The sequence below is a fragment of the Amblyraja radiata genome, chromosome 4 (genome assembly GCF_010909765.2).
Source record: "Amblyraja radiata isolate CabotCenter1 chromosome 4, sAmbRad1.1.pri, whole genome shotgun sequence".
Taxonomy (NCBI): domain Eukaryota; kingdom Metazoa; phylum Chordata; class Chondrichthyes; order Rajiformes; family Rajidae; genus Amblyraja; species Amblyraja radiata.
In genome coordinates, this window is record NC_045959.1 from 18,933,620 (window position 1) to 18,961,413 (window position 27,794).

Genomic DNA, 27,794 nt, shown 5'->3' on the forward strand with positions numbered 1-27,794 from the left:
ATGTGACATACCAAGTCATCGTCATCAGATTCAGATTCAGATTCAACCTTAATTGTCATTGTCGGTGTACAGTACAGAGACAACGAAATACAGACAACATAAATGCAGTATCATTATAACAAACAAAACAACTTCTGATACTGGAAATCAAAACTATATCAGAAATTCTGGAAAAGCTCAGCAGGTCTGGCAGCATTTGTGGAAAGATGAACAGAGGCCCTTTGCCTGATCTTTGGTGATTCAGGTGAGAAGGACATTTGACACAGTTAGCAAGCAGAAGGAGCTGCCCACATCAAGCACCATCAGGCCCAGTCATTTAGCTTTATGGAAGCCATATATATTTGTCTACGTCAAGGTGAATCACCTCCCCCACCACCTTGGCTGTGTTGCATACATCTCAGTGGTAGATCTCAAATCTGCTTTTAGGTGAGAAAACTCTCTGAAAGCAGTCAGCCCGGAAGGAGTCCCAGGACACATTTTAAAATCGGGCTCAAGTTAAGTGACCATGGTCTTTTCCCACATCTTCAACCTCTCATTTCAACAGAACAGTCACAATCAGTTTCAAGCCTCCGTTATTCTAGTCCCCAAGAAATGTAAAGTGATCCATCTCAATTACCAATTACAAGCTCTAACATAGACTATAATGAGGTGAACACAGCCCTCTACTCATCAATAGAACTATCTAACAATGGTCGAATGCTTCGAGTTCCTTGGCATTTACATCACCAGCAACCTAACCTAGTCCCTTCACATTGATGTAGTAATCAAGAAAGAGCATCAGCATATTTATTTTCTTAGGCATCTGAGAAGATTCAGCAGGTCCATGAGGATACTCCAGAACTTCTACAGATGCACCATAGAAAGTATTTTGATGGGATCCAACCCAGCCCAGTATGGCAACTGCTCTGCTGTTGACCACCTGAACCTGCAGAGAATAGTGAAGACATCTCAGTTCATCACCCACTCGTCACTTCCTTCCATTCAGCCCATCTTCAGAGGATTGCATAAGGTCGGCTGGAAGTATCATCAAGGATGTCTCCCAACCTAGCCATTCCCTTTTGTCTTTTCTCTGGTAGAAGATACAGGAGCCTGAAAGCTTGAATGTACAGTTAAAGAACCGTTTATTCCCCTTCACTGTCAGATTCCTGAACAAATCGCCTCTTTCAAAACCACTTCCTGGAGGTGCTGTAGTTAACGCTACCTCATTCGACTATTCTGCCATTGTACATCCATATTTTTTTGCACTGCCTGCTTTACCCAGAATAACTGATGATTTATGGTTTGTGTTTTTGCTGTGTTGTGTTAAATGTACTTGCAAAGCTGCAGAAAGTAAGAATTTCATTGCAAAGTAAGAAAATCATGGGAGACCCCTTCCGCCCCTGCAACGGACTGTTCCAGCTGCTACGGTCAGGCAATCTCCTCCGTTGCCATGCTGTGAGAACGGAGAGGTTGAGAAGGAGTTTCTTCCCAGAGGCCATTAGGACTGTAAACTCCTATCTCACCAGGGACTAACTTTACTGCACCACTCTACCGCATTGTTCTTTTTAAAAATTGCTGTTTTTTTCCCCTTTTTCCTTCCGCCCACAATATTTAATATGAAAAAGAATATGTGATTCTGTTACATTCTGTTGTAGTTTGTTTGGTTGTTTGTTTGTTTGTCTTTTTGCTCAAAGTCCGCGAGCATTTGCCACTTTTCATTTCACTGCACATCTCGTATGTGTATGTGACGAATAGACTTGACTTGATTTGACTTGGCTCCGTATATCTTGTTGTGTTTATCTTTACCTCGTCTAATGTTAGCTTGATGAGCTTTATGTGAGCAGGGAATCTCATTGCACCCCTGGTATGATAATAAACTAATCTGAATCTGATTTTGAAAGTGTTCATACTGACTGCCAACCAATAGGTGGTGTAAAAGGCCAGAAGCGCTGAAGTGTGGGTGTAACTGGGGCAAAAAGTAAGAAGTCCTAGCAATTACACAAAAGGAAAACAAAGATATTATAGAATAAATAAATCAGTAAATATCCACACTAATCTACAACTTATTATTTCTTCAATTTCAATTTGATATGACTTTATGCAGCTCGAATGTTGGTGTATTTTTTAATAACAAAAAAACCTTCAATTTTGCTAAACACAAATAGAAAATGATAAACCAATGCAGAACTAAACCAAAAATAATAATCTGAAAAAGGCAACCACTAGCCTTCCGTAATCAAGACCTGAATTCCGTGCCTCTGTCAGCCTCACGACAGCAAGGCACTGAGGTCACTTTTTATAGCAAGCAAATGAAATACCACTTCAACACAGCTGTTCTGCTAACACAATGAACTATAGCATTCTGACACCACATTGATAGACAGCAGACTCCAGTGTTCAATGGTATTATTTAGCATATAAAAACCTGACCCTATATCAATTAGCAATTAAAATATGTTTGGAATAGAATGGATCAAATATCTAATGGATTTCTCAGTGAGATGAGTGACTTCCACACATTTCCACGTGGAGTACACAAAGAATATTGTAACACACCGCTGTGGATCCTTTCTCTATTGATTTGCTAAAGGCCACATTGTAATACAATATCAGCACCACACCGTCCAGTTATGCAGCTTTAATGTCTGTCAGTTGTTCAGTGCCCCTATGAGCACACAAAGGGTGGTGGGTGTATGGAACGAGCTGCCAGAGGAGGTAGTTGAGGCAGGGTCTATTGCCCACACCAACCAACATAGTTTGGAGGGATATGGGCGAAACGCAGACAGGAGAGACTAGTGAAGATGGGACATGTTGGTTGGTGCGGGCAAGTTGGACCGAAGCGCCTGTTTCAACACTGTATGTCTCTATCACTCCATGAGCGAATGCTATTTGCAGTTTTGGCAATGTCACATGGGTCCTCCGTGTATAAGTGAGTTCGGTTTTCCGAAAAATGCAAGGGATCATGGGATTTGTCAAAGGTCACAAACGATAAAAACTCTCGGCAGCCGTGCCACGGCATGGACACAGACCTGCGCCTCATCTGCAGCCAGGACAGAACAGAGTCTCTGGCTCCGCAATCACTGCCGAACCGCCACTGGACCATCCCCATCCCCTCCTAAGTGCCCCCCCCCCCCCCCCATCCGGGGACGGCCAGAGACGTCGGGAACTATGGGAACTTATGGGAACGATGGCCCAGGCTTACAGCCAGTGCGGAGAAGCAGTGCTAGTTCCATTGTACCAGGCTGGTGACCCGTAAGTCCAGGCAGGGTTATAGGTTAACCCGTCGAGACAGGCAGAGTTGAGCTGGATTTACCGCTGCTTCTCCGCGCTGGCTGTGGGCCTGGGGGCGCTGCTCCCGTCTGATTCCCGACGTCTCTGGCCACCCCCGGATGGGGGGGGGGGCACTCGGGAGGTGACGGGGATGGTCCAGTTGCGGTTTGGCAGCGATGGCAGCACTGGAGACCCAGGATCGAACCCGACAGCAGATGAGGTGCAGGTCTGTGTTCATGACGCTGCACGGCTGCCGAGAGTGCTTTTCGCTTGTGACCTATGACCTGGGTATGCGCACTCGGAATACAACACTCGTTTATTGTCTGTGTTGGACCCAGGATCTTCAAGGCTACATTATGTCTCATATATGGTTGGAGAAGGGAACTGCTACACTATGACCAGAGGCCACTATCCTGTCAAGATTTCAGGCATGGAAATATATTTTTAAAGACAATTTAACCAGACAAGACCCTCAAAATCTATGGTAGACAAAAATGCTGGAGAAGCTCAGTGGATGAGGCAGCATCTATGGAGCAAAGGAAATAGGCGACGTTTCGGGTCTAGACCCTTCTTCAGACTGCAGTGGGGGTGGGGGTGAGAAGAATAAGGCATGTTTCTCTTTTCTCATTCCTTAATTTCTTCTACATCGTACTCAGCTCAGTTCTTAATTCCCTGCAACTCATCTGAATAGTCAGAAACTTCCAACAGAACCACCCCCACCTCCAAAGGAAACAATAACAACAAACAACATTTAGAGTCATAGTTGTACAATACAGAAACAGGCCCTTTGGGATCCACAATATCCATGCCAACCTTTTTGACTTTCTACACGTACTACCCATATACAGGTCCACTACCGATTTTCCAGCTCCCTTGGTTCCAGAGCCTTGCCATATTATCTGTTTAGCTGGACCAACAGAGGTCATGGTCTTGGGAGGCCGAAATACAAGGTCGTTCCGTGGAAGTCGGCTTTGGGAACGGATCTGACGGCTCTGGCTGGGTCATAGTTCCAGCGCTCCGGCTGCAAGCAGCAAATTCTACCTTCCAATCATCGTGGAAGTCTCAGCTGCCTCACCCGGCCCAGGCACCACTTTTTCGGGGGGAATTTCTGGGGGGGGGGGGGGGGGGGGGAGGAGGATTTCAAATGTGCTCTCATAATTTTGTCTGGATTTAAGGAGGTGCCAGACTGTCAGTTGCCAGAAATTTGATGATGGACCTGCATCCTTACAATGCCTACTCCAAGGTAGAAATGGTCAACATCTTCATCTTCCAAACAATTTCCCTATAATAAAACTCTCCTCTGCCTGGCAGAACTAGTCTTTGGCCTCAACAACTCCTCTTTTGACTCCTCTCACTTCTTCCAAGTTAAAGGTGTAGCCATGGGCTCCCGTATGAGCCCAAGCTATGCCTACATTTTTGTTGGTTCGGGTTACAGTTAATAGTCCTTGTTCCAGGCGTCCAGTGGCACGAGCCCCCAACCCTTTCTCTGCTACAACAAACACTGTATTGGGGCTGCTCCTGCACCCGTGCAAAACTCATTTGATTTCATTAACTTCCACCCAGTCCAGAAATTCAGTTGGACTATCACCAACACCTCTCTCCCCTTTCATGGTCTCTCTGTCCCGGGGACAACTATCTAGGACTAACCTACCGACTCACACAGTAATCAGGATTACACTTCCTTCTACCTGCCTCTTGCAAAGATTAGGTCCCCTACTCTCAATTCCTCTGTCTCCCCCGCATCTGCTTCAGAGATTTGGCTTTCCATTTGAGAACATCCAAAATGTCCTCATTCATTAGTAAAGCTGGTTTCCCCCACAGCTGTCATTGATGGATCCCTCATCCGTGTCTTCACTTTGTTCCATAGTTCTGTTCTTGCTCCCCTTCCCATTGGACACAACATGATGGAGTTCCCATGGTCCTCAAACTTCACCCAACCATCCTCCACGTCCAACACATCATCCTCCGAGATATCTGACGCCTCCACTACTAATCACAGCTTCCCATCTCCACCCCATTACGCATTCTGCAGGGATCCATCCCTCCTCAACTCCGTGGTACACTCATCCATTCCCACCCAAATCACCTCCTGCTCTGGTACTTTATCCTGCAAACAAAGGAGATGTAACATCTGTCCCTATACCTCCTCCCTTGTCTCCTTCCAAGGACCCCAGCAATTCTTGCAGTTGAGGCAGAGGCGCACGTCCACATCCTCTATCTTCATTTACTGCATCTGGTGCTCCTGATGTCTCCTCCTATACATTGACGAGACCAAGTGTAGACTCGACGACCTCTTTGCCGAACACTTACGCTCGGTCCTCCAAGGCCGACTGAATCTCCCGGTTGCTAATCATTTAAATTCTCATCCTGAGCTTTCCTAGGGTGACACAGTGGTGCAGCGGTAAACTTACTGCCTTACGGCGCCAGAGATCCAGATTCGATCCTGACTATGGGTGACGCCTGTATGGAGCTTGCACGTTCTCCCTGTGACCCCGTGGGTTTTCTCCGGGTGTTCTGTTTTCCTTCCACGTTCCAAAGATGTGCCGGATTGTAGATTGATTGGCTTCTGTAAAATTGCCCCTAATGTGTAGGATACGAGACTGGGATAACATAGAACTATTGTACGGGTGATTATTGGTTGGCGTGGACTCAGTGGACCGAATGGGCCTGTTTCAATGCTGTATCTCTAACTTAAATTAAACCAAATTAAATTAAACTTCTGTGCTGGGCCTCCTCCACTGCCAGAGTTAGGCCAAACGGTAACTGGAAGGACAGCACCTCATATTCTGCTTGGGCAGTTAGCAACCCAATGTTGTATGAACACTGAGTTCTCCAATTTTAGGTAACTAACCCACAATCAACCCCCTTCTCCCTCCTCTTTCTCATCCAAGGCCAGACCCCCCCCCCCCCCCCCCCACTTTCTTTCCTCCACTCCCCTCCCCTGAACTCTGGCTCACCATCCAAGGTTCATCCCTTCCCCTCCCCTCTCCCTGCACCTGGATCCTTTAATCAGCTATACAGTTGGCACGGTGGCGCAACAGTAGAGTTGCTGCCTTCCAGCGCCAAAGACCCAGGTGCTATCCTGATTACAGGTGCTGTCTGCACGGAGTTTGTACGTTCTCCCCGTGATTGCGTGGGTTTTCTCCGAGATCTTCGGTTTCCTCCCACACTCTAAGACGTCCAGGTTTGTAGGTGAATTGGCTTGGTGTATGTGTAAATTGTCCCTAGTGTGTGTAGGGCAGTGCTAATGTGCGGGGATCACTGGTTGGCATGGACTAGCTGGGCCGAAGGGCCTGTTTCTGCACTGTATCTCTAAGTTAAACTAAACTAAACACAATTGGCAACTTTTCGAGCCTTTTGGGCAAAAATCCCTCGCCTATGTTCACTTATTGCCAACCATGCTCTCTCCACTCTTTCGGTTTTCTTTCCCGACGCCTTTAAATCAGTCTGAAGAGGGTCCCGAACCTAATTTGAGGAAGTACATCCTTGCGGGAGTGCAGCGTAGGTTCACGAGGTTAATCCCCGGGATGGCGGGACTGTCATATGAGGAAAGATTTCAAAGACTGGGTTTGAATTCAGTGGAATTTAGAAGGATGAGGGGAGATCTTATAGAAACGTATAAAATTATAAAAGGGCTGGACAAGCTAGTTGCAGGAAAAATATTGCCAATGTTGGGGAGTCCAGAACCAGGGGTCACAGTCCATTAATAAAGAGGTAGCCATTTAAAACTGAGGTGAGAAAAAACTTTTTCACCAAGAGAGTTGTGAATTTGAGGAATTTGCTGCCAAAGAAGGCAGTGGAGGCCAAATCACTGGATGAATTTAAAAGAGTTTGATAGAGCTTTCGGGGCTACCGGAATCAAGGGGTATGGGGGAAGCCAGGCATGGGTTACTGATTGTGGATGATGATCAGCCATGATCACAATGAATGGCAGTGCTGGCTCAAAGGGCCGAATGGCCTCCTCCTGCACCTATTTTCTATGTTTCTAAGGAACATCACCTATCCATGTTCTCCAGAGATGCTGCCTGACCCACTGAGATACTCCAGCATTTTGAGTACAATTATATACTGCATTAAAAGCAGAAAATGCCCAGATTGCTCAACAGGTCAGGCTACAACTGTGGATAGAGAAGCAGAATTAACATTTAAGTTTGCTGACCCTTCATCAGAACTGGGGAAAGTTTTAAGATGCAAAGAAAGAAGGGCAGAGAACAAAGGAGAGGTGTGGAGATAAAATGTCAAGGGATCTTCATGCAAGCTGGGGTGTGGGTATGGGGAGAAGTGAAGAAAGAAAAGAGGAGTCAGGAGGAGGTGTAGATGGCAAAGCAGGAACATTTCCTGAAATTACTGAAGCAAGGGGCGCCGGGGAGATGGCAGCCCTGCCGGCAGTCTGTTTGTCTTTTCACACTTTTTGTTATTTTTTAAGAAATTAAGAATTATAAATTAAACATTTTTGTTTTAATTTTCTTTGGTTTGTTTTATTTGGGGGAGGGGGGAGGGGATCGGGGGAAACTTTTTTTCAAGTTCCTACCTTGCCGGAGATGTGATTATTTTTTGGATCACATTCTCCGGGCTCTGCAGCCTTCCATCGCTGGAGCTGGAAGCCTCCTCGGACTGTCGTGAGCCCCACCGCGGGGCGCGGACTTAACATCGGAGCTGATCCCTTGCCTGGGATCGCTGACATCCCCCAGATGCAGGGGCTTGATCGCCTCCAGCCCGAACGCCGCCAGCTATGGGAGTCAAGATCATCCCATCAACGGGGGCTTGAGGCCCACAACCGAGGAAGAACTAAGGGAAGGACTTGAACTTTATTTCGCCTTCCATCACAGTGAGGAATGTGTAGGAGTCACTGTGGTGGATGTTCATGTTAAAATGTGCTTTTTAGTGATCTGTTGCTTTTAATTGTAAGACTGACCTGGCCAATGAAACTCCTCGTATGTTGCAAAACATACTTGGCGAACAAAGTGTGGTTCTGATTCTGGTTCTGGTATTGAGCCTGGAAAGCAAATGGTGATGAAATTCTCCATCTTTCTGCAATTAAATAATCTTATTCTAAAGCCTTTACTTTGCTCAATTTATACGATAACCGACAAGGTGTAATAGAGATGGGCAGCACAATCGTGCTCTTCATGTCGTAAAGTAATGAGCTTCCATCATGACTGATCTTCAGTGACTGCATTACCCTTAATACTGTACCTAAAATACTTACCTCTTTCAGGAGCACATAAAAGATAGATGGTGCACTCTATACCGTGCATCTTAATCTGTGCTTTCTTTAAGCTTACATAATGGACCCCCCGTTACTGGGTGTGGGAACTCTGTTAAATCAGCTAACGCCCCTTATGAACACCGTGACTGCCACACACTCCTTCCTCGGCCCATGTTCTGGTATAAGTACAGAAAAATGTTCCAACAGACAAGCTTTGTTTCCTGAAGAATGTGGATGGTTTCAATACACTGAAAACAGTCTAGTTATCTCAAGGTTAAGGGGGGACTTGATAGAGGTCTTTAAAATGATGAGAGGGATAGACAGAGTTGACGTGGATAAGCTTTTCCCACTGAGAGTAGGGAAGATTCAAACAAGGGGACATGACTTGAGAATTAAGGGACAGAAGTTTAGGGGTAACATGAGGGGGAACTTCTTTACTCAGAGAGTGGTGGCTGTGTGGAATGAGCTTCCAGGGAAGGTGGTGGAGGCAGGTTCGATTTTATCATTTAAAAATAAATTGGATAGTTATATGGACGGGAAAGGAATGGAGGGTTATGGTCTGAGCGCAGGTATATGGGACATGGGGAGAATACGTGTTCGGCACGGACTAGAAGGGTCGAGATGGCCTGTTTCCGTGCTGTAATTGTTATATGGTTATATATGGTTATGTCCCTTCCCCTTTTAACTCTACTAACTTTGCATATAACTAACAAGCAAATGCCCAACGACCCAGGCGCTGAAGATTAAAAATGACCTGATATTCATTCTACTTCATTTCATTAAACCCATGTTAATTTAACAGGCTCAGATGACAAAGAAATGTTCATAGCTTTTTAATCACAGTGTCTTTAATCTTCTTTGCAATCATCCATGTCACTATTGAGATGTACATTTGTGGCTTGGCAGAATAGTTTTTAACTGTGCAATTGAAATTTTGCAAATCATTAATATTAATGTTTGCAACTGTGGTGCACATTTGTGCATCTGAATGAACAAACTGCAGCACCAAAGTCTCTGTGCAACAGGAGGCAAGAATTCAGGGGAATATTACATTAGTCAATAATTTGCCCTCACAGCATAGTAATTTTTCAAATTGGTGTGTAAATATCACTTAAATGTTATGAACCAACATAGTTGCCCGAAGGAAACTATTGTCTCATTAATCCAGTGGACCGATCAGAGGAGGGTATAAAATACAGCATGAAAATATGGAATTGTAACCTGCCCTTACATTAGTGGCGTGGGGACATTTTGTAAAGCGGTTGCTGGTATGCAAAAGAAACTCAATTTACATATAAAAATCTGTACTACAACAAATCATAGCCAAGGCAGACAATACTTCCACAGCTGGGTTAACAAAGAAAGAATGAGGAAAAGTAAGAAAAGCACCTTCCACACCATTTTAGGGCATTCCAAAACCCATCAGAGTCAATGAACTGCGGTCACCTTTGTAATATTCGAAATGCCACAGCCAATTTAAACACAGCACACTCTCACTGACTACAAGAGGATTAGGACGAGCTAATCTGCTCTGAGGTGTTGGTTTAGAGACAAGTATTGACCTGGACACTGGCTATAACCTCCCGGTCTTCTTTGAATTTGCGACATTGCTACCTATAAAATCAACCAGACGAGACCTTGTTTTATTTTCTCACTAAAAGATGGGAATGCAGCATTCCCATGAGAGAAGGCAGGTACAGGATACTGAGTTGGATGATCAGCCATGATCATATTGAATGGCGGTGCAGGCTCGAAGGGCCGAATGGCCTACTCCTGCACCTATTTTCTATGTCTATGTTTCTATTCTATTCCCTCAATACTGCCCTGGTCTCAGGAGGAGGGGGGGGGGGGGGGGGGGGGGGGGGGCGGGGCTAGAATCCAATGTCTCCTGATATTGACGTGAGCTCACTGCATGTGACCTTGAATTTTAGAAATTGGATCAATTAACTTGCATTCTTTTGCATAGAAATTACTCACAATCATTTCTTCATGGAGGAAATCGTGCAATAATTTCTAAGTTAAATTATGCCCATCGCAAAACAAAACTGGACACTTCAGTGTTCCATTCAAGTCATCGCACCTTACATTTTCCGGACACGCATGATGTCGTCATCTGTGCAAGGCTCATGCTCACGCTTCCCAACATAAACTGTTATTGAAGCAAACTGCAATCACTGCACCACTGAACCACCTCTTGAATGAGTACATCAGCAACTACAGTGCCCTCCATAATGTTTGGGACATAGACCCATCATTTATTTATTTGCCTCTGTACTCCACCATTTGAGATTTATAATAGAAAAAAAATCACATGTGGTTAAAGTGCACATTGTCAGATTTTATTAAAGGCCATTGTTATACAGTTTGGTTTCACCATGTAGAAATGACAGCTGTGTTTATACATTACAGCACACCATAATGTTTGGGACACATGGCTTCACAGGTGTTTGTAATTGCTCAGGTGTGTTTAATTGCCTCCTTAATGCAGGTATAAGAGAGCTCTCAGCACCTAGTCTTTCCTCCAATCTTTCCATCATCTTTGGAAACTTTTATTGCTGATTATCAACACGAGGATAAAAGTTGAGCCAATGAAAGTCAAAGAAGCCATTGTGAGACTGAGAAACAAGAATAAAACTGTTAGAGACATCAGCCAAACCTTAGGCTTACCAAAATCAACTGTTTGGAACATCATTAAGAAGAAAGAGAGCACTGGTGAGCTTACTAATCGCAAAGGGACTAACAGGCCAAGGAAGATCTCCACAGCTGATCACAGAAGAATTCGTTCTATAATAAAGAAAAATCCCCAAACACCTGTCCGACAGATCAGGAGCCAGGAGTCAGGTGTGGATTTGTCAATGACCACTGTCCGCAGAAGACTTCATGAACAGAAATACAGAGGCTACACTGCGAGATGCAAACCACTGGTTAGCCACAAATATAGGATGGCCAGGTTACAGTTTGCCAAGAAGTACTTAAAAGAGCAACCACAGTTCTGGAAAAAGGTCTTGTGGACAGATGAGACGAAGATTAACTTATATCAGAGTAATGGCAAGAGCAAAGTATGGAGGAGAGAAAGAACTGCCCAAGATTCAAAGCATACCACCTCATCTGTGAAACACGGTGGTGGGTGTTATAGCCTTGACATGTATGGCTGCTGAAGGTACTGGCTCACTGATGGTACAACTGCTGATGGTAGTAGCATAATTAATTCTGAAGTGTATAGACACATCCCATCTGCTCAAGTTCAAACAAATGCCTCAAAACTCATTGGTTCATTCTGCAGCAAGACAATGATCCCAAAGATACTGCAAAAGCAACAAAGTAGTTTTTCAAAGTTAAAAAACGGTCAATTCTTGAGTGGCCAAGTCAATCACCCGATCTGAACCCAATTGAGCATGCCTTTTATATGCTGAAGAGAAAACTGAAGGGGACTAGCCCCCAAAACAAGCATAAGCTAAAGATGGCTGCAATACAGGCCTGGCAGAGCATCACCAGAGAAGACACCCAGCAACAGGTGGTCCATGAATCGCAGACTTCAAGCAGTCATTGCATGCAAAGGATGTGCAACAAAATACTAAACATGACTACTTTCATTTCCATGCCATTGCTGTGTCCCAAACATTATGGTGTCCTGAAATGGGGGGGACTATGTATAAACACTGTTGTATTTTCTACATGGTGAAACCAAAATGTATAAAAATGACCTTTATTAAAATCTGACAATGTGCACTTTAACCACAGGTGATTGTTTTTCTATTACAAATCTCCAATTGTGAAGTACAGAGGCAAATAAATAAATGATGGGTCTTTGTCCCAACCATTATGGAGGGCACTGTAAATGGTACAACTGGGAGTAGATGGCACTATCTTGGTACATTTATTTTGTTTTATTTTTTAAATAGCTACTTCATTGGGCTGACTCGGTGATTTCAGAAACCACTGAAAGGCTTGTCAAACAAGTTAAAAGCTTAGTAGAATGCACTGAAACTAACAATGTTTTATCAGCAGCCACCAGTTAACTGCTGGTGTGTTCATCAAATAGGTAGCTCAGTGGTGACCTTCCACCACCTGTGGCAATGACAGCAGCTGCCACACCAGCATCACTTACCTTTGCACAATCTCTGCCATTTGCCTGAATAATATGTCTTTTAACACTGCTGATAGACATAAAATACTGGAGTAACTCAGCGGGTCAGGCAGCATCTCTGGAGAAAAGTGATACATAATGTTTTGGGTCGAGACCCTTCTTCAGGCTGTTAGTCAGGGGAAAGGGAAACTAAAGGAATGAAAAGGTAACGAACAGATCAGAGCCGGCACCGATGACCAAAGGGCCCACATTGGAGGAGGCTGTGGAGGAGGTGATAACAAGGGGATATGAACAGTAAAACTAACAGGACAATTAGAGTGGGGGAAGGATAGAGAGAGAGAGGTGATGCAAGATTGCCCTAACCATAGATTTAGGGCAAGGTGATAAGAGGTTTAGAGGGGGAATCAGAGAAAGAAATTGTCCTGAGGGTGGTTGGAATCTGGAACATGTTGACTGATTGGGTGGTGGAGGTAGGTACTCCTACAATATTTAAGAAATATCTGGATGGACATTTGAATGGGCAATGCATAGATGGTTACAGACTAGTAAAATGGGGTCGGCTGGAGAGAGTGTCTCTTTGCTGTGTGTTCCTGGGCCAACAAGAATCATGTCAGGTCAGAGTGGTTTTTTTTTTTCTGGTTTGTGCATGCTTAAACCACAAACATATACTTTCCTCACACTATCAGCATTCAAAGGTAGGATTTACTTTTTTTTTGACAATAGCATTTTAACTTTATTCTGGTACTTAGCTAATCTAATTAACATATATTTTTTTTAACACATCTTTTCATAATAGAAAAGTCAGTCAAAGAACCATAATCCCCCTGCTTTGAGCTGTGCAGCAGATTAAGAAGGGAAACAATTAAACACAGTTATAGGTGCCAAAAGGATAACCTAGATAAAGGTAATGAAAGCATTTCAGAAGATTGCACAAGAAAGCAGACTATATTTAAGAACGAATAGTTTTAAACCAGCACTCACACAATAGAGAATCGGTATTGGGCCAAGTCTTCCAGGCACAGTGGTTCTGGAGGGGATGTGCTTTGTTCAACAGTGCTCTGTCGTTTATCCTTCCCGTTAAACTCAGCCAGGTTTTGATGACTTTCCTGTAAACAAAAGGCAAAATGAGGAATGCCCCCCTACCATAACATCGTGACACTACCAACAACGGCAGCGAAACACACCTTGGCATCAGCATTATCATCAAACTACATGTTGCAAAGCCACCTATTGGGAAGGCGCGAGGGAAATCAACAATACGATCTAAGTGAGATGTTTTAAAGAGCAACTTGTGTAAAGGATATGCTGGGTATAGAGGGAGTACAACAAAGATTCATTAGATGGTCCAGGATACAGAACACAAGAAAATAGGACCAGAAATAGGCCATACTTATAACATTTGATTAGATATAGTCAGTTTATTGTCATATACTCAACTTTTTAAAAAAATTACAACCCTCCCTCCCTCCCCCGAAAATGTTTGGAAGATGTGCCTTTGCTTCAAAGATGACAAGATAAAACAGAACCATTGATACTAAATTCTAAAAAGCATTATTCTATCTGAATATAGTCTAGAACTAGAGGGCACTGGATTTATGTAGGAAGGGAGAAATGTAAAGAAGATCTGGGGGATACATTTTTCCACACAGAGGATGGTGGTTATTTGGAAGGAGCTGCCAGAGGTGGTGGTGGATGAAGATACAATTACAAGGTTTCAAATGCATTTGGACAGGTAGTTGGATAGGTATTGATATTGGTTTATTAACGTCAAGTCTACTGAGGTATAGTGAAAAAACAATTCTGAATGTTATTTAGGTAAATCATACCATACACATCAGGTAATGCACGAGAGAAAATAAGCAGAATGCAGAATATTGTAAAACAGCTCCAGAAACAATACAGGGACAAATAACTGAAATAATTGCAATGAGGTAGGTTAGGAAATTAATCTCCAGCTCATGAGGTCCATTCTAAACTTGTGTCAACTTGCAAAGAATCGCTGCACACTGCCACCATTTTGGATGATAGATCGCAAGATGTTAGAAGGATGCAGTTCCAATGTAGAAACACTGGATAAGCAAAGAAAGGCATAATGGTCGTCTTGGACAAGGTGCATCGATTTCTGCTTTGCATGTTTCTATGATGCTATAATCAATGTATGTAACCGAATAATTCTTAAGATTCTACACATTGGCTACACTGCAAAAACCTAGGCTGCAGAATATGTTTGCACAAAAAGGACATATTTCAATTCAAAACTACCAAGTCCAAGTTTTAGAAGTTGCTGAGGTGATCAAGTGTAAATTTTCATGAAGAGATCAGAAAATCAAAATACAATTTGGTGGATAGACTGGAGCAATAATCCCTCTTCAGTCATTTACACTGCAGCATAACCATAATTATATTATTTTATTTTAAAAGTTATAACAATATAATGAAACAAAGCACATTTCAGCAAGACTGATTTGTAATGTTTACAAATACATTGTGCCAAGTCATATAAAAGATAATGATTCATACACAAGATTGTAAACTTAACATATATGCATAAACCGACTTCAAACTTCTGCTGGAGACTGAGTGTTCCCCATCAGTGTTACAGTAAAACTCAAATAATGTGGAATAATAACTAGGAATTTTCCAGATTATCAGATGTTATTTTATTTATACTTCAATACATTTTTAATTCGCTTTTCTAAAATATATTACACCGTTAACATTACTGTGAACCCACTAAGTGTGGGAAACAGAACTGGGTAAATCTCAAGGAAGTATGGCCAACACAGCCAGGCGATCTTAAAGGGATTCCAGGAACTGGGGCCCCAATGAATAGATAAGTGTGGAAACTAGGCGAGTGTAAATTTTAATCATTTGCTGGTGAGCCAGATGCGGAGCCATCAAGATTTCCAAACGATCAGACGATGGATTATCTGAGCTTTACTTAACATTGTAACAATGGAAGAAAGCAACCCGACTCTTTAATACATCAAGCTCATGGTATGATCACACACATAGATACACAACAGCACCTATCCAATTTATGCCTCATTTCAACATATTCCTTTTCAGTTTTAGTTATAGAGTCAGAGACATACAGCATGGAAAGAGGCCCTTCGGCCCAACTTGCCCACACCAACCAACTTGTTCTGTTAATCCTGGGTAAATTGGAGAGGCTCGGAGTTCAAAATGGGTAAAAGCTTCAGGGCAACTGGAGATTTGGTCAATTTGGAGTTGCTCTCTGCAGAGCTGGGACAAGCTGCGAAGAGGTGCCAGTGTGTTTAGAGCTTAGATACAATTTGCAAGCAAAGAATAAGAACATCTGCAAACCCTGTCAATTAGGTGCAAAATGCATAGAATGGATTGGATGGCTGCAAACCACACATACACCTTGTAAATAATTGTAAATAATGTTGCAGAGTTCGACTTTGCCGAGTGTTGATTGGATGAGGTATTGAGCCTTGTCTGGGTTTCCTGTAGATCAGGGTAAATGTTTCTAAGTTGGCTTCCTTACGAAGTCCGTTTTGAATACAATGTATTAAGCTGTTGTATTATTGGGTTAGGGGAATGTCTGTTATGTATGGGGTTAATCGATACCTGTAATTGGGTTGTTAAGAGACCACCCCCATGTGGTTCGGCCCCTCGAGGACCCGGGACATATAAAAGTCCGCGATCACGAGGCTCAGCATCGATCTTCTGGGAGAACGCTTGGAACTGCATGAACTTCTTGAGTATCTCAGTCTGAGTGAGACCTAGAGGGCTTGAACAGGCAGACACGGGAATCGAACCCGCGGTGGGATAGGTACAGTAGTTGAAATGTGACGCGCTTTTGTTAAAATAAAATGTAGTTGTTTCAAGTGCTCGACTCAGTGTTTTTACTGAAACTAGACTGGGGGAAGCTTAGAAACGAGCAATTTACAGTTCCATCTACACTAGTCCCACCTGTCTACGCTTGGCTCATACCCCTCCAAACTAGTTCTATCCATGTAACTGTTTACATGTTTCTTAAACATTACGTTAAATTTAGAGATACAGGGTATGAACAGGTCCTTCCACCCACTGAGCCCACACTGACTAGCGATCCCCGTACATGGGTTTTATCCCACAATCTAGGGACAATTTACAGAAGCCAATTAACCTACAAACCTGCATGTCTTTGGGATATGGGAGGAAGCTGGTGCACCTGGAGCAAACTCGCCCTGTTACAGAGAGAACGCACAAAGTCCGTACAGACAGCACCCGTGGTCAGGATAGAACCCGGGCCTCTATAGCTGTAAGGCAGCAACTCTACTGCTGCACCACTGTGCCCCCTTGGTTATGATGAAGATGGCTGCAAACAGTACAACCTGTGGAGGAGCACCGGATTACTGACATCAGATTTGGGATTTCTATATTAAAATATGCATAGGATAGAAATCCAGAAGTCAGATTCATACCAGCAAATGCTGATATTTTCACTGCTATTCCAACTCCAAACTGGCCCACTGTGTTCCGATATATAATCCCATGGCATCCCAGAGGAAAGCAGTATAGGAAATAGTTGAGAGATATAATTGAAAGTTTACAGAATACATTATTGCCAAATTAAAGGGACATAAAGTGAGAAGCACAATGATAGGAACAGTCGAAGTCAGGAAGAGGGTTAACAGTAGTATTAGAACAATCACCTGAGAAGCAAATTAAATGTAAATCTGCTAATATTGCCAACAGTAATTTCTAGACTATTAAGTTTTAGTGAATGTTTACATTAATTTGCATTCAGAGTAAACGGCGAATGCTAATATATTTTGGTGTACAGAACTCAGATTTAGTCACCACTAATCCCGCAGTTTTATGAGTTGCTCTTTGCAGTTCCTTGTAGGGCAGCACAGTGGTGCAGTCAGTAGAGCCGCTGCTTCACAGCTCCAGCAACCTAGTTCAATCCTGACCTCCGATGCTATTTGTAAGGAGTTCACACAGTCTTTCTGTGACCATGTCCTCCAGGTGCTCAAAAATGTGTGGGTAATCGTTCGACTCACCAGTAAGAATCTCCCCTGGTGTGGAGGTAAGGGGAGAATATAGAGGGAAATTCATGGGAATGTGGGGAAAATAAAATACTAGGAATAATGTTTAAAAAATAGGTATATTTTGATCGGCATGGATTCAGTCTAATAGACCTGTTTCTGTGCTGCACCTCTCTGTAATTCCAAGACTCTAGAGCTAACTCTAACAGCACAGATTGAATCAAGTAATACAGCACAGAAACGGCCATGTGATCTATTGAGTCAGAGCTAACCATCATACACATTCCATAATAATTAGAACTTTTGCACTCATTCCTGAGATATGTTTCAAGGCCAAGGATATAGACTACCAGGATCTAGATAGACACAACATGCTGGAGTAATTCAGCAGGACAGGCAGCATCTCTGGATAAAAGGAATGGGTGATGTTTTGAATCGAGACCCTTCGTCAGGATAAATCCTATTATGCATGGGAGACCCGACACTGTCATACTAATTGATTGGGATGGAGGTGAAAGGGTCTCGACCCAAAAGAGCACCCATTCCTCCTATCCAGAGATGCTGTCTGTCCTGCTGAGTTACTCCAGCAATTGTGTCAATCTTCAGTTTAAACCAGCATCTGCCATTCATTCCGACAACCCGGATATAGACCCAGTAACGATGAAGGGATAACAACAATTGCCCCAAGTCAGAATGTTTGGTGTCGTGAAGGGGAACCTGCCTCTGGGTGGTGTTCCTATGCAGCATGCCCTTGCTCTGGAATTGAGAGAGCTGCTGGTGCAGAAATCATTGTAGACTGGATCAGTTAAACACGCTGGTTATAAATAATGTGCATCTTAAGTTCAGATCCATTAGGGTGTAGTTGTGGCATTAATTGAATAGCAAAACCTCCAATTTTACTTACGCAGCCAGACGTTATTTTATTTCCATTGAGATAAGTGGTGGAGGGGATGGCGGGTAAGAGTCATTTAAAAGAGCAAGGAAGAATGGCATTGCTCCGGTCCTGGTGCATGTGACACTTTAGACACTCTTGCCTCACTAAGTGTAACTCAGGATGGAATGATGGGAACCAAGAGTGTTGATGAGTTCACACCCTGAGCCAGTTTAGCACCTAAACTTCACAAAATGAGGAAGGACATTATTGCCATAGAGGGAGTGCAGAGAAGGTTCACCAGACTGATTCCTGGGATGTCAGGACTTTCATATGAAGAAAGGCTGGATAGACTCGGCCTATACTCGCTAGAATTTAGGAGATTGAGGGGGGATCTTATAGAAACTTACAAAATTCTTAAGGGGTTGGACAGGCTAGATGCAGGAAGATTGTTCCCGATGTTGGGGAAGTCCAGGACAAGGGGTCACAGCTTAAGGATAAGGGGGAAATCCTTTAAGACTGAGATGAGAAAAACATTTTTCACACAGAGAGTGGTGAATCTCTGGAACTCTCTGCCACAGAGGGTAGTTGAGGCCAGTTCATTGGCTATATTTAAGAGGGAGTTAGATGTGGCCCTTGTGGCTAAAGGGATCAGGGGGTATGGAGAGAAGGCAGGTACAGGATACTGAGTTGGATGTTCAGCCGTGATCAGATTGAATGGCGGTGCAGGCTCGAAGGGCCGAATGGCCTACTCCTGCACCTATTTTCTATGTATCTATTCTATGTATCTATAAAATCGAACTTTTCCTCAAAACTGGAAGGTATATGTTGATGGAGAGTGGGAGGGGGCAGGAGTTCAAGGACGTTCCAACAGGTGGCAGAACGGTGAACAGTTTCCGCCATAAGAAGTCTCCAGCGTGCCAATTCTGATGACGTTCAGTGGTGTACACTGAATTACATGACATGCGAGGAGATTATATATAGTTTGCTAACAAAGCATGTTTATGAAAGCTACACTAACCTCACTAGTGATGAACATAATATACTTGCAATGTATTTGAAGCTGGTGACCAGAACTGAATTTCACCTCCTTCCCAAACACTAAATAGGATGGTGTCAGGTCTCCTATGCATAGTAGGATTTATCATGAGCAGATGCAGAGATCAGCATTTTTTTGCAGGAACTTTCAGTCAATGTGCAGAGAAGCATCATTTGTAATCTCTGAAAACTGCTGATTCTAATTTGTGCCTGGAATTTGCCTGAATCAGTAGCGGCACTATTTATTAGTAGGCTGCGGTAATATTATTTTTATTGTAGCTGAAGGCTGTTGCAGGCAGGGCTTCAAGATCTAGAAAAAGTCGTGAATTTTCCAGACAAGGAAAGCCAGCCAAAATTCTGTGTCTAGCAAAAGAGAAATAGAGTCTTGAGGTTTGAGGGACATTGAGGGCACTTTACTCCAAAAGACACCAAAAGGCGGTCAGCCCATCAGAACGTTCCAAGATAAAGACGGTACAGCCTAAAGGTGGTAGTTGGAGATAAAGCCACCCGATTAAAAATTGTGGAACTGAAAATTATTTGATGAAACAACACTGTTGAGGGACAGAATAGCGAGCTGATTAACAAATGCATGGTCATCTCCTTTAATATAGTGGTGTTAAACAAAGTGTAAACCCCTATATAAAATATGCAGTAACAATTTTGAATTAAAAAAGTGACTGGCAGCTCAAAGACACGCAAACTAAATAGCAACATTGATTAATTTCAGCAAAATAATCCTACAGTCTAAGAATAGGTGTGTCCTCAACAATAAAAAAAGTTGTCTGGCATTGTCGACTTCACCAAGTGCCACTCAATTCACCTTGTCAAACATATCAAATCCACCTTTGAAGACCGCAAATAGATGTGAAATATATTTTGACAAATCTTGAGCTGACAATTGCAGTCATGCATGCAAGGTTACAGACAGGATTCTCACCTTCAGGAATACTCCACTCTCACCACTGGCTCTGATTAGCTCATCGGATTTCTTTGCACACTCACTGCTGCTTCCACAGGTGTTTTGCTCTGCAAAGCAAAATGAAGTTGGCTTTTCATTGTAAATGGACATTTGGCAATTACCCCGACACTCTGTTGACCGCGCCCTTTGCCTTCGAAGGAACTGTCCACGAGGAGAATAGAACAAGTGGCTAATTTCCAGCACCCATTCAACATAAGGACTACTGACCACTTACATCCCTGTACATAAGAGACTGATCATGAAGAGTTTTCTATTGTCGGTTTAATCTATTCTTACAAACTCATTCAGATTGGATTCAGCGGGCTGAATATATAATAAAAACATCCCTGGCAAGTTCTCTCAATGGATACTCATAGAAAATCCGGGTGACCTCCTCTCTAAGCAGTTTACATTTTAATACAGGGCAAAAGTTGATCTCAGAAAGGACAGAGAGTGCAAAATATGAGAATGTATTCAAGCGAGAGTTGGATATAGCTCTTAGGGCTATCGGAATCAAGGGATATAGGGAGAAAGCAGGAATTCTGGATGATCAGCAATGATGATCGAAGGGCCGAATGGTCTACTCCCGCAACTATTTTCTATGTTTCTAAAACACCTGCATGACACTGGTGAACCAAACCAATCTTTTAGCTGGGCCTGATTAATATTTTTCTAATGTTACAAGATTGTTAACCACTTTTGTTCGTCGAGGTACTAGAAAAAGGGAGCAAAACTTCCTCTGTGGTTAGAGCTGCGAAGATTTCCTACTTGGTATTTTTGCAGAATCTTGATTAGGACCTTGATTATTGCTTGCACACAACAACCAGTAGAAACCTTCAGAAATAATTGCCAAGTCTGTGACGTAAAAGCTAAAACTACTTGAGAAGAAGCACTGTGCCCATGAAGCGCTATCACGTTTTCTTTGTGGGTCTCCAAGAATATTGTAACAACATTCAACAAAAAGCATCTATGACATGTTTTTTTGGTGGAATTTTACAGCATTTGCAAACATAGTATATTTGTATTTTGAAAGTTGAGGAGGAAATGCAATAGCTCAATAATTTAACAAAATAATTTAATCAAGAAACAACTAATTATTGTTTGATTCCCCATGTGGATTCTTTGGAGTTGCTGCCTTACAACACCAGAGACCCGGATTCGATCCTGACCACAGGTGCTGTCTGTATGGAGTGCGCATGTTTTCCATGTGACCGCATGGGTTTTCTCCGGTGCTCTGGCTTCCTCCCACATTTCAAAAAACATGCAGGTTTGTAGGTTAATTGACTTCTGCAAAGTTTCTCTGGTGTGCAGGACAGAATTAGCGTATGTGTGATTGTTGGTTGGGAGGGAATAGGTGTGTTGAAGGGCCAGTTTCCATGCTGTGTCTCGAAAACAAAAAAAATCAAATCTTTGCATAGTTTACATCTGACTCAGCTTAATGAAGGCAAGAAAATATGCTCAGTTGGTAATGGTGCATCCAAATTAATTATTTGTAAATGACTTGTGATTTTGTTAAACATTTCTCCATGTTTCCTTAGATCAGAAGGATAAACCAGACCTATGAATCAAACAAAAATTAGTTATTCACTTACAATGTTTTAATGTATCATTTGACCTACAAGCTGACACAAATAGTTAATGGTATTGTGATTTGATGGGAAGAGCACTATAACAAATGTTCAGGGCAACCATGCTTGCCTCTCAGGTTACATGTTATTCCTTTTCAAGTGAAATTGTTCCCATCCAGTCCAGGACCTTACACTAATGAAACTTAAACTGGAGGGTGTCGCATCCCATTTAAAACATTGTAAAGCAAGGCACACTAACAAGCAAAGCAATTATTGCTTTTGTGGGCAGTTTTTCTTTGTATGCATTGGTTTTGCACAGACAGTGATAGAATTTGTTTTTAATCTGTAAGTGCAATTTCGTTTTAACATGATCGCCATATTCCATTCCTTCCTTTTGTTTGAGATTCAGTAATATTATCTAATGCTGCGAGATTGGCTGGCTGAATTCATTTCAACTCCTACTCTCCAAATATCTTGTAATAATTTGCTAAATAAAACGCAATAACAATAATTTCTCTCCCGCAACAACAGCGAAGAGCTCCTCAAATTGAAGTTCAATATAATTTGCACCGAGATCTGAATAAAACATATAAGGAAAATCAGTCAAACACTCGCAATTAGAGAAGATGAAAAATCTAAAAAGAAATTAAATTTAGTTGTAATACAACTTCCATTCTTCTCTTGCTAGAAAATTACTACCAAAGTGTTTTTTCTGTAATTTAAATGTTAAGCCACCAGATGTGTGTCTCATGCTTGAAGAGTTGAAGCTTTGCATTATTTAGCATATTAAGACCCACAGAATGTAAAAAAAAAAGAATTCTTCATTGCCTGGAGGTTCTAATTAAGTAAACCTATGCTTGATGCATGCAAAAATTGCAATACAAGAAATTTATTTTTGCAGTCAGTCCCAACAATATAATAAATATGGAAAATTCTAAACCGATATAATTTTTCTTTTGCTTCAGGATTCAAATATATCTACTATAATCAGCTACTTGGAATAAAGGCAAACAATCAGCAAGAGACCTAAAGCACTTAGGTTAACATCCACATACTTTGTGTAATAGTAAATGAATATCGCATTTCACACACAGTAGTCACAAAACATAAGTTTAAACTTAGTTATCTGTGGCATTTTTTACTTGCCAAAGATCTCAACTTTGCGTGACACAATAACTTTGCTGTATGATCTCTTCTGCAGCACAAAGGGCCGCTAAATGTGCTATATGATGAGGCTTCGGCAATAATGCATTCCCAACATTTGGCCCCATTTGCTTCGACAGAAGTAGTGCACAGGCACAATTAAATTGAGCATTTAATGCATGGGATCAATGGTGAATTTATTTTCCAAATTCTTCAATTGCCAAAAAAAGGGCAAATACATTGAATGAAATCTAACTAAAAAAACAGAAATGTTGCCCAAAATTGGAATTGAATACCTAAAATACTGTAAGTGCTTAAACAGATCCGAGTGCAATGATGGATTTAAGGAGGATAGGTAGGGGTAACATTTCTGGACTATGATCTTGAGCATCTAATGCTCTGCAAGATTTCAGATTGAACAGTTGACGCTCTTGTGCCTTGAAAGAAGTGTAAAATTATAAAGGTGTTGAACAGCATAGATGTGCAAACAAAAATAAGGTTTCTAAGTCCATATGTCTGCTGAAAATATCTAATGTAAAATGTAGAGGGCATAGGTTTATGGTGAGAGGGGAAAGATTTAAAGGGACCAAAGAGGCAAATATTTCCACACAAAGGGTGTTTTTATATGGAAAGAGCTGCACGAAGAAGCTGTAGACGTGGTACAATGGTGACATTTAGACTGGTAAATGGATAGGAAAGGTTTAGAGGAATATGGTTAAATGCAGGTAATTGGACTAGCTCAAGTAGACAATTAGGTTGGCTCAGACGAGTTGGGCTGAAGTTTAGTTTAGTTTAGAGATACAGCGCAAAAGCAGGCCCTTCGGCCCATTGGGTCCATGCTGGCCAGCCACCCCTGAACACTGACAATATCCTACACACACTAGGGACAATTAACAACTCTACCAAGCCAATTAACCTACAAACGTACACCTTTGGAGTGTGCCAGGAAACCGGAGATCCTGAAGAAAACCCACACAGCACACGGGGAGAATGTACAAACTCCAGAGACTGCACCCATATTCAGGATCGAACCCGTGTCTCTGGCACTGTAAGGCAGCAGTTCTACTGCTATGTCACCGTGCCGCACGTTTAATCTGCCTAATTCTACAATCCCATGACTGGTCAGTTGAACAAAAGCTAACAGGACCAGCAACAACTCACACTCACCCTGCAGTCAGTTGCTTTAAGTAGTAAAAAAAATGTTCAAACAAAATTAACAATCAATTCCTGTTTCAGATAAAGTATCATTCTTGCATGACCAATGAGTGCAAACTGGAATAATAAATCTGTCATCAACAATTATCCATACATAGTTAGCTAAATATTTTAGCTGTGCATTTTTAACAGGGATTTTCTTCAGCAACTAAACAGTGGAAAATACAAAGATTTTTGCTTTTGTGACATTCCAGCAGTTGAGAGGTTAAACTAATAAACAGACACTTAAACAGGCAAGATACAGAAGGATACAGTCCTAATGATGACAAATGGGAGATGGTCAAAAAGATCAGAATGGCCATAAGGGGCCATTTCTGTGCTATATGACTCAATGACTATGGCATGTCTGCTTACTCTGTGTGTGTGATGAAGAACTGACATCTCATGAGTAAGTTGGTACCATTTTCCTCACCAGTGGAATAAAGTGTGTTCAGCTACTGGTGTGACCTGGGAATTATAACATGGCATTTAAGTTATGCAACCAGAGTTGAGTACTACTGATCAGAGATGCAAGTCTGCAACTCATACAGGCAAAAACAAATTCAAATAATTAAATAAATCTGGATTTGATTTTTTTTTTCAAGTTAGTTTTAGCAGTAATAATGATGAAATGTTGACTTCTTGTGAAAACTCATCCAGTTCGGACACAGCCAGGCGGGAGGGAAATTTGTTTTCCTTACTTTGTCCAGTCCGTTTGAGAGACTGGACACATTCATGATGGGCTCGTAACTACAATCAAAGTCCAGGGCCGATAAACAGGTGACAGGCCATTGTCAGGAATACCCTCATCTTATGACAGGCAATTAAACTATGTCATTCTAATGAAAACTGTGAAATAATCAGCAGGTCAGGCAGTGTTTGCAGGGAAACAAACAATGCTAACATTTTGAGTTAATGACTTTTCTTCAGAGCTAGACTGGAAAATTGATTGCTAAAATCATTCTATCGTCAAAGCAACCTCGCTAACCACAGCTGTTGTTTTATGCAAGAACTGGAGTAATGCACATTAATTTCTCACATAATTTACAATTCCAAAGAAATCAATCAAACCTTTAAATAGTCAATTGTTACAGGGGGAAAATAATTATAATGTATTAAACTGCAATCCCCTTGAATCCCCTTAATGTGAAATGGTGAAGTATGTAAGAATGAGAGTACATTGAAAAGACCTATGCGCTGAGGCAAAAAATTAAATCCCGTTGGCTGAATAAGTCATATGCCACAAAACAGGATTCGCACATCAGGAATGCTCATTGCCAAGAATTGACAGTGGTGATTAGAGGGAATTTCTGTCAGATGATTTCTTGGGTAATTTAAATTGCAAGGGAGGACTTTTTAAACTGTAAATTGATGCATGCTCTTTTAATAATCGGTTTACTGTAATTTTGTTTGCTGCAACAATACCAAATTATGTGTTGCATAAGGTGATTCGTACATCAACTGCAAACATCGGGCCAAACACAAACAGGGATGAAATTATTCACTTAACATGATTTGCTGAACAAAAACTGTGGACAGAAAGCAGTATTGGATTTTCAGTTTCTGTAGTTTTAGCTTTACTTAACATAAAAAAAATAGGTGCAGGAGGAGGCCATTCGGCCCTTCGAGCCAGCACCGCCATCATGGCTGATCACTTGTTTTACTTCTTGCTTTACTTGTTTTACTTCTAACACATTGAACAGGTTTAGAATAACATGAACACGAATTACTGAGTTACAATAGATGGGCATTTGATTGTCATAGTAGGCTGAAGGGCCTGTTTCTATGCTGTACAGTCCTATGATTACACCCAAGGCCCACAATGCATTTAGCTATGCCTTAAAATCTTAAATTCACAAAAATCTTAAATTTTCAAAATAAAATCAGATGTCCAACCTAATGGAACCACTTTAAGATCTTTTCCTTTTTACCTTTCACTTTCTCTTTGTGTTTGCTTTGCTTCCCTCTCTCAATAACATGAAAATCTCTCTCCACTTCCTTTACACTAGTGGGAACACTTCCCTTGTGGGTGATAGGATCTCTTTGGGAGGGTCAAAGGTTGCCCTGGATAGGAAGTGACAAGCTGCGAAATGTAAAAGAACAATTTTTTCCACATGTTCTCGTGCTCTGAAAGCAGTATGGGGTTGTCAGCCAACATCATTTTAAAATGAACCAGGTTACAATATAACATGCCTGTCAATTTCAATTTATAATTAGAGTGGTTGTATTTAGTTATGAGGTTTTACTGTTCCAGCAAGTTAAATCTACATACCATATACCAGCAAAAGGTGCTCGAAGTTAGCTTTGAAAACTTTCAAAGTTGTTTAAACACGAAAATAAATTTTCTTTTTTGCTCAAGGATCAGTTTTAACTGCAGGATATAAATCAATCCGCTTACTTCCTTTGGGACTAAGAGTAGAATGAAAAAGAATAATCTTATTCAGTACCTTGTCGCATATATTTGCATTTATAGTGGGAGATGTTAAAAAGAGCTCCTTGGAGAAGGGACTCCTGTTAGACCATTGTGCATCCACCCAGAAGAAAGCAACATGTCTTCCTACAATGTTAGGACCTGCAAATTGTCCATATGGCTAATTTAAAAGTTGCATAAGTAAAACTCAACATAACTCACATATTCATCAAAGCACGCTGGAAATTCCCTTATACTTAAGAGAAATTTTAAACTGCTAATCAGTTTATTTATTCCGTTGTTCTGTCCTTTGTCCTTAATACAACTACAATGTTTAGTTCGAAGATAGACACAAAATGCTGGAGTAACTCGGCATTTGCTTCCTCATCTACTTACTCCAGCATTTTGTGTCCAGCTTCGGTTTAAACCAGCATCTACAGTTCCTTCCTATACAATGTTTAGTTTCCATGTTAAACATAACATGATTTGTACCTGTGGCTTTGAGATAGTAATCTTCAATGCGTTTTCAGTGATTTCAACATCCCACTACAATTCATACGTTCATTGTACAAATGCAAATAGACAAAGTCTCTCAGAAATGGGCCAGGAGAATGTATCAATTTCAAAGATCATTAAAGGAAACCTTCTCTTACTTCATCATTTCGTAATGATGCACCTTTAAACAGAATAATCCAGCTAATCTTGGACCACCTCCAGTGACAGAAAGAAGGCTCATCCACTATGGCCCATACATCTCCACGCGACTTGTCTTAATAAATATAAATCCCGCTGGCATCCAAATTTTATAATAATGATGTTAAACAAATAAATTGAGTTCCATAAAACTGATTGTTGCTCTTTGAGAATTGAGAACCAACTTTAAAGTGTGAACTTGTAAAAATTCAAGTTTACCAACAGCAATTCCAAACTCGTGGATTGACATGGTAACGGAGGGTCCTAATTGTTAGCATTTGAAAAATATACATCTTGTTAAACAGCTTTGCGTAACTGTTTTCGACACTAGCACTTTGCACAAACCTCATATACAAAATTACATGTCAATTGTT

The 27,794-nt window shown here is 41.7% G+C and overlaps 1 protein-coding gene across 1 annotated transcript in view; it reads right to left on the bottom strand.

Annotated features, from left to right (window-relative positions):
* The window catches only part of LOC116971868, a 283,701-nt gene that overhangs the window by 170,734 nt on the left and 85,173 nt on the right, over positions 1-27,794 (bottom strand). The window contains exons 10-11 of the mRNA XM_033019036.1: positions 20,392-20,480; positions 13,527-13,651 (exon numbers count right to left, since the gene is read on the bottom strand). Coding sequence (XP_032874927.1) covers positions 13,527-13,651; positions 20,392-20,480 — 214 coding nt within the window. The remainder of the gene's footprint in view (positions 1-13,526; positions 13,652-20,391; positions 20,481-27,794) is intronic.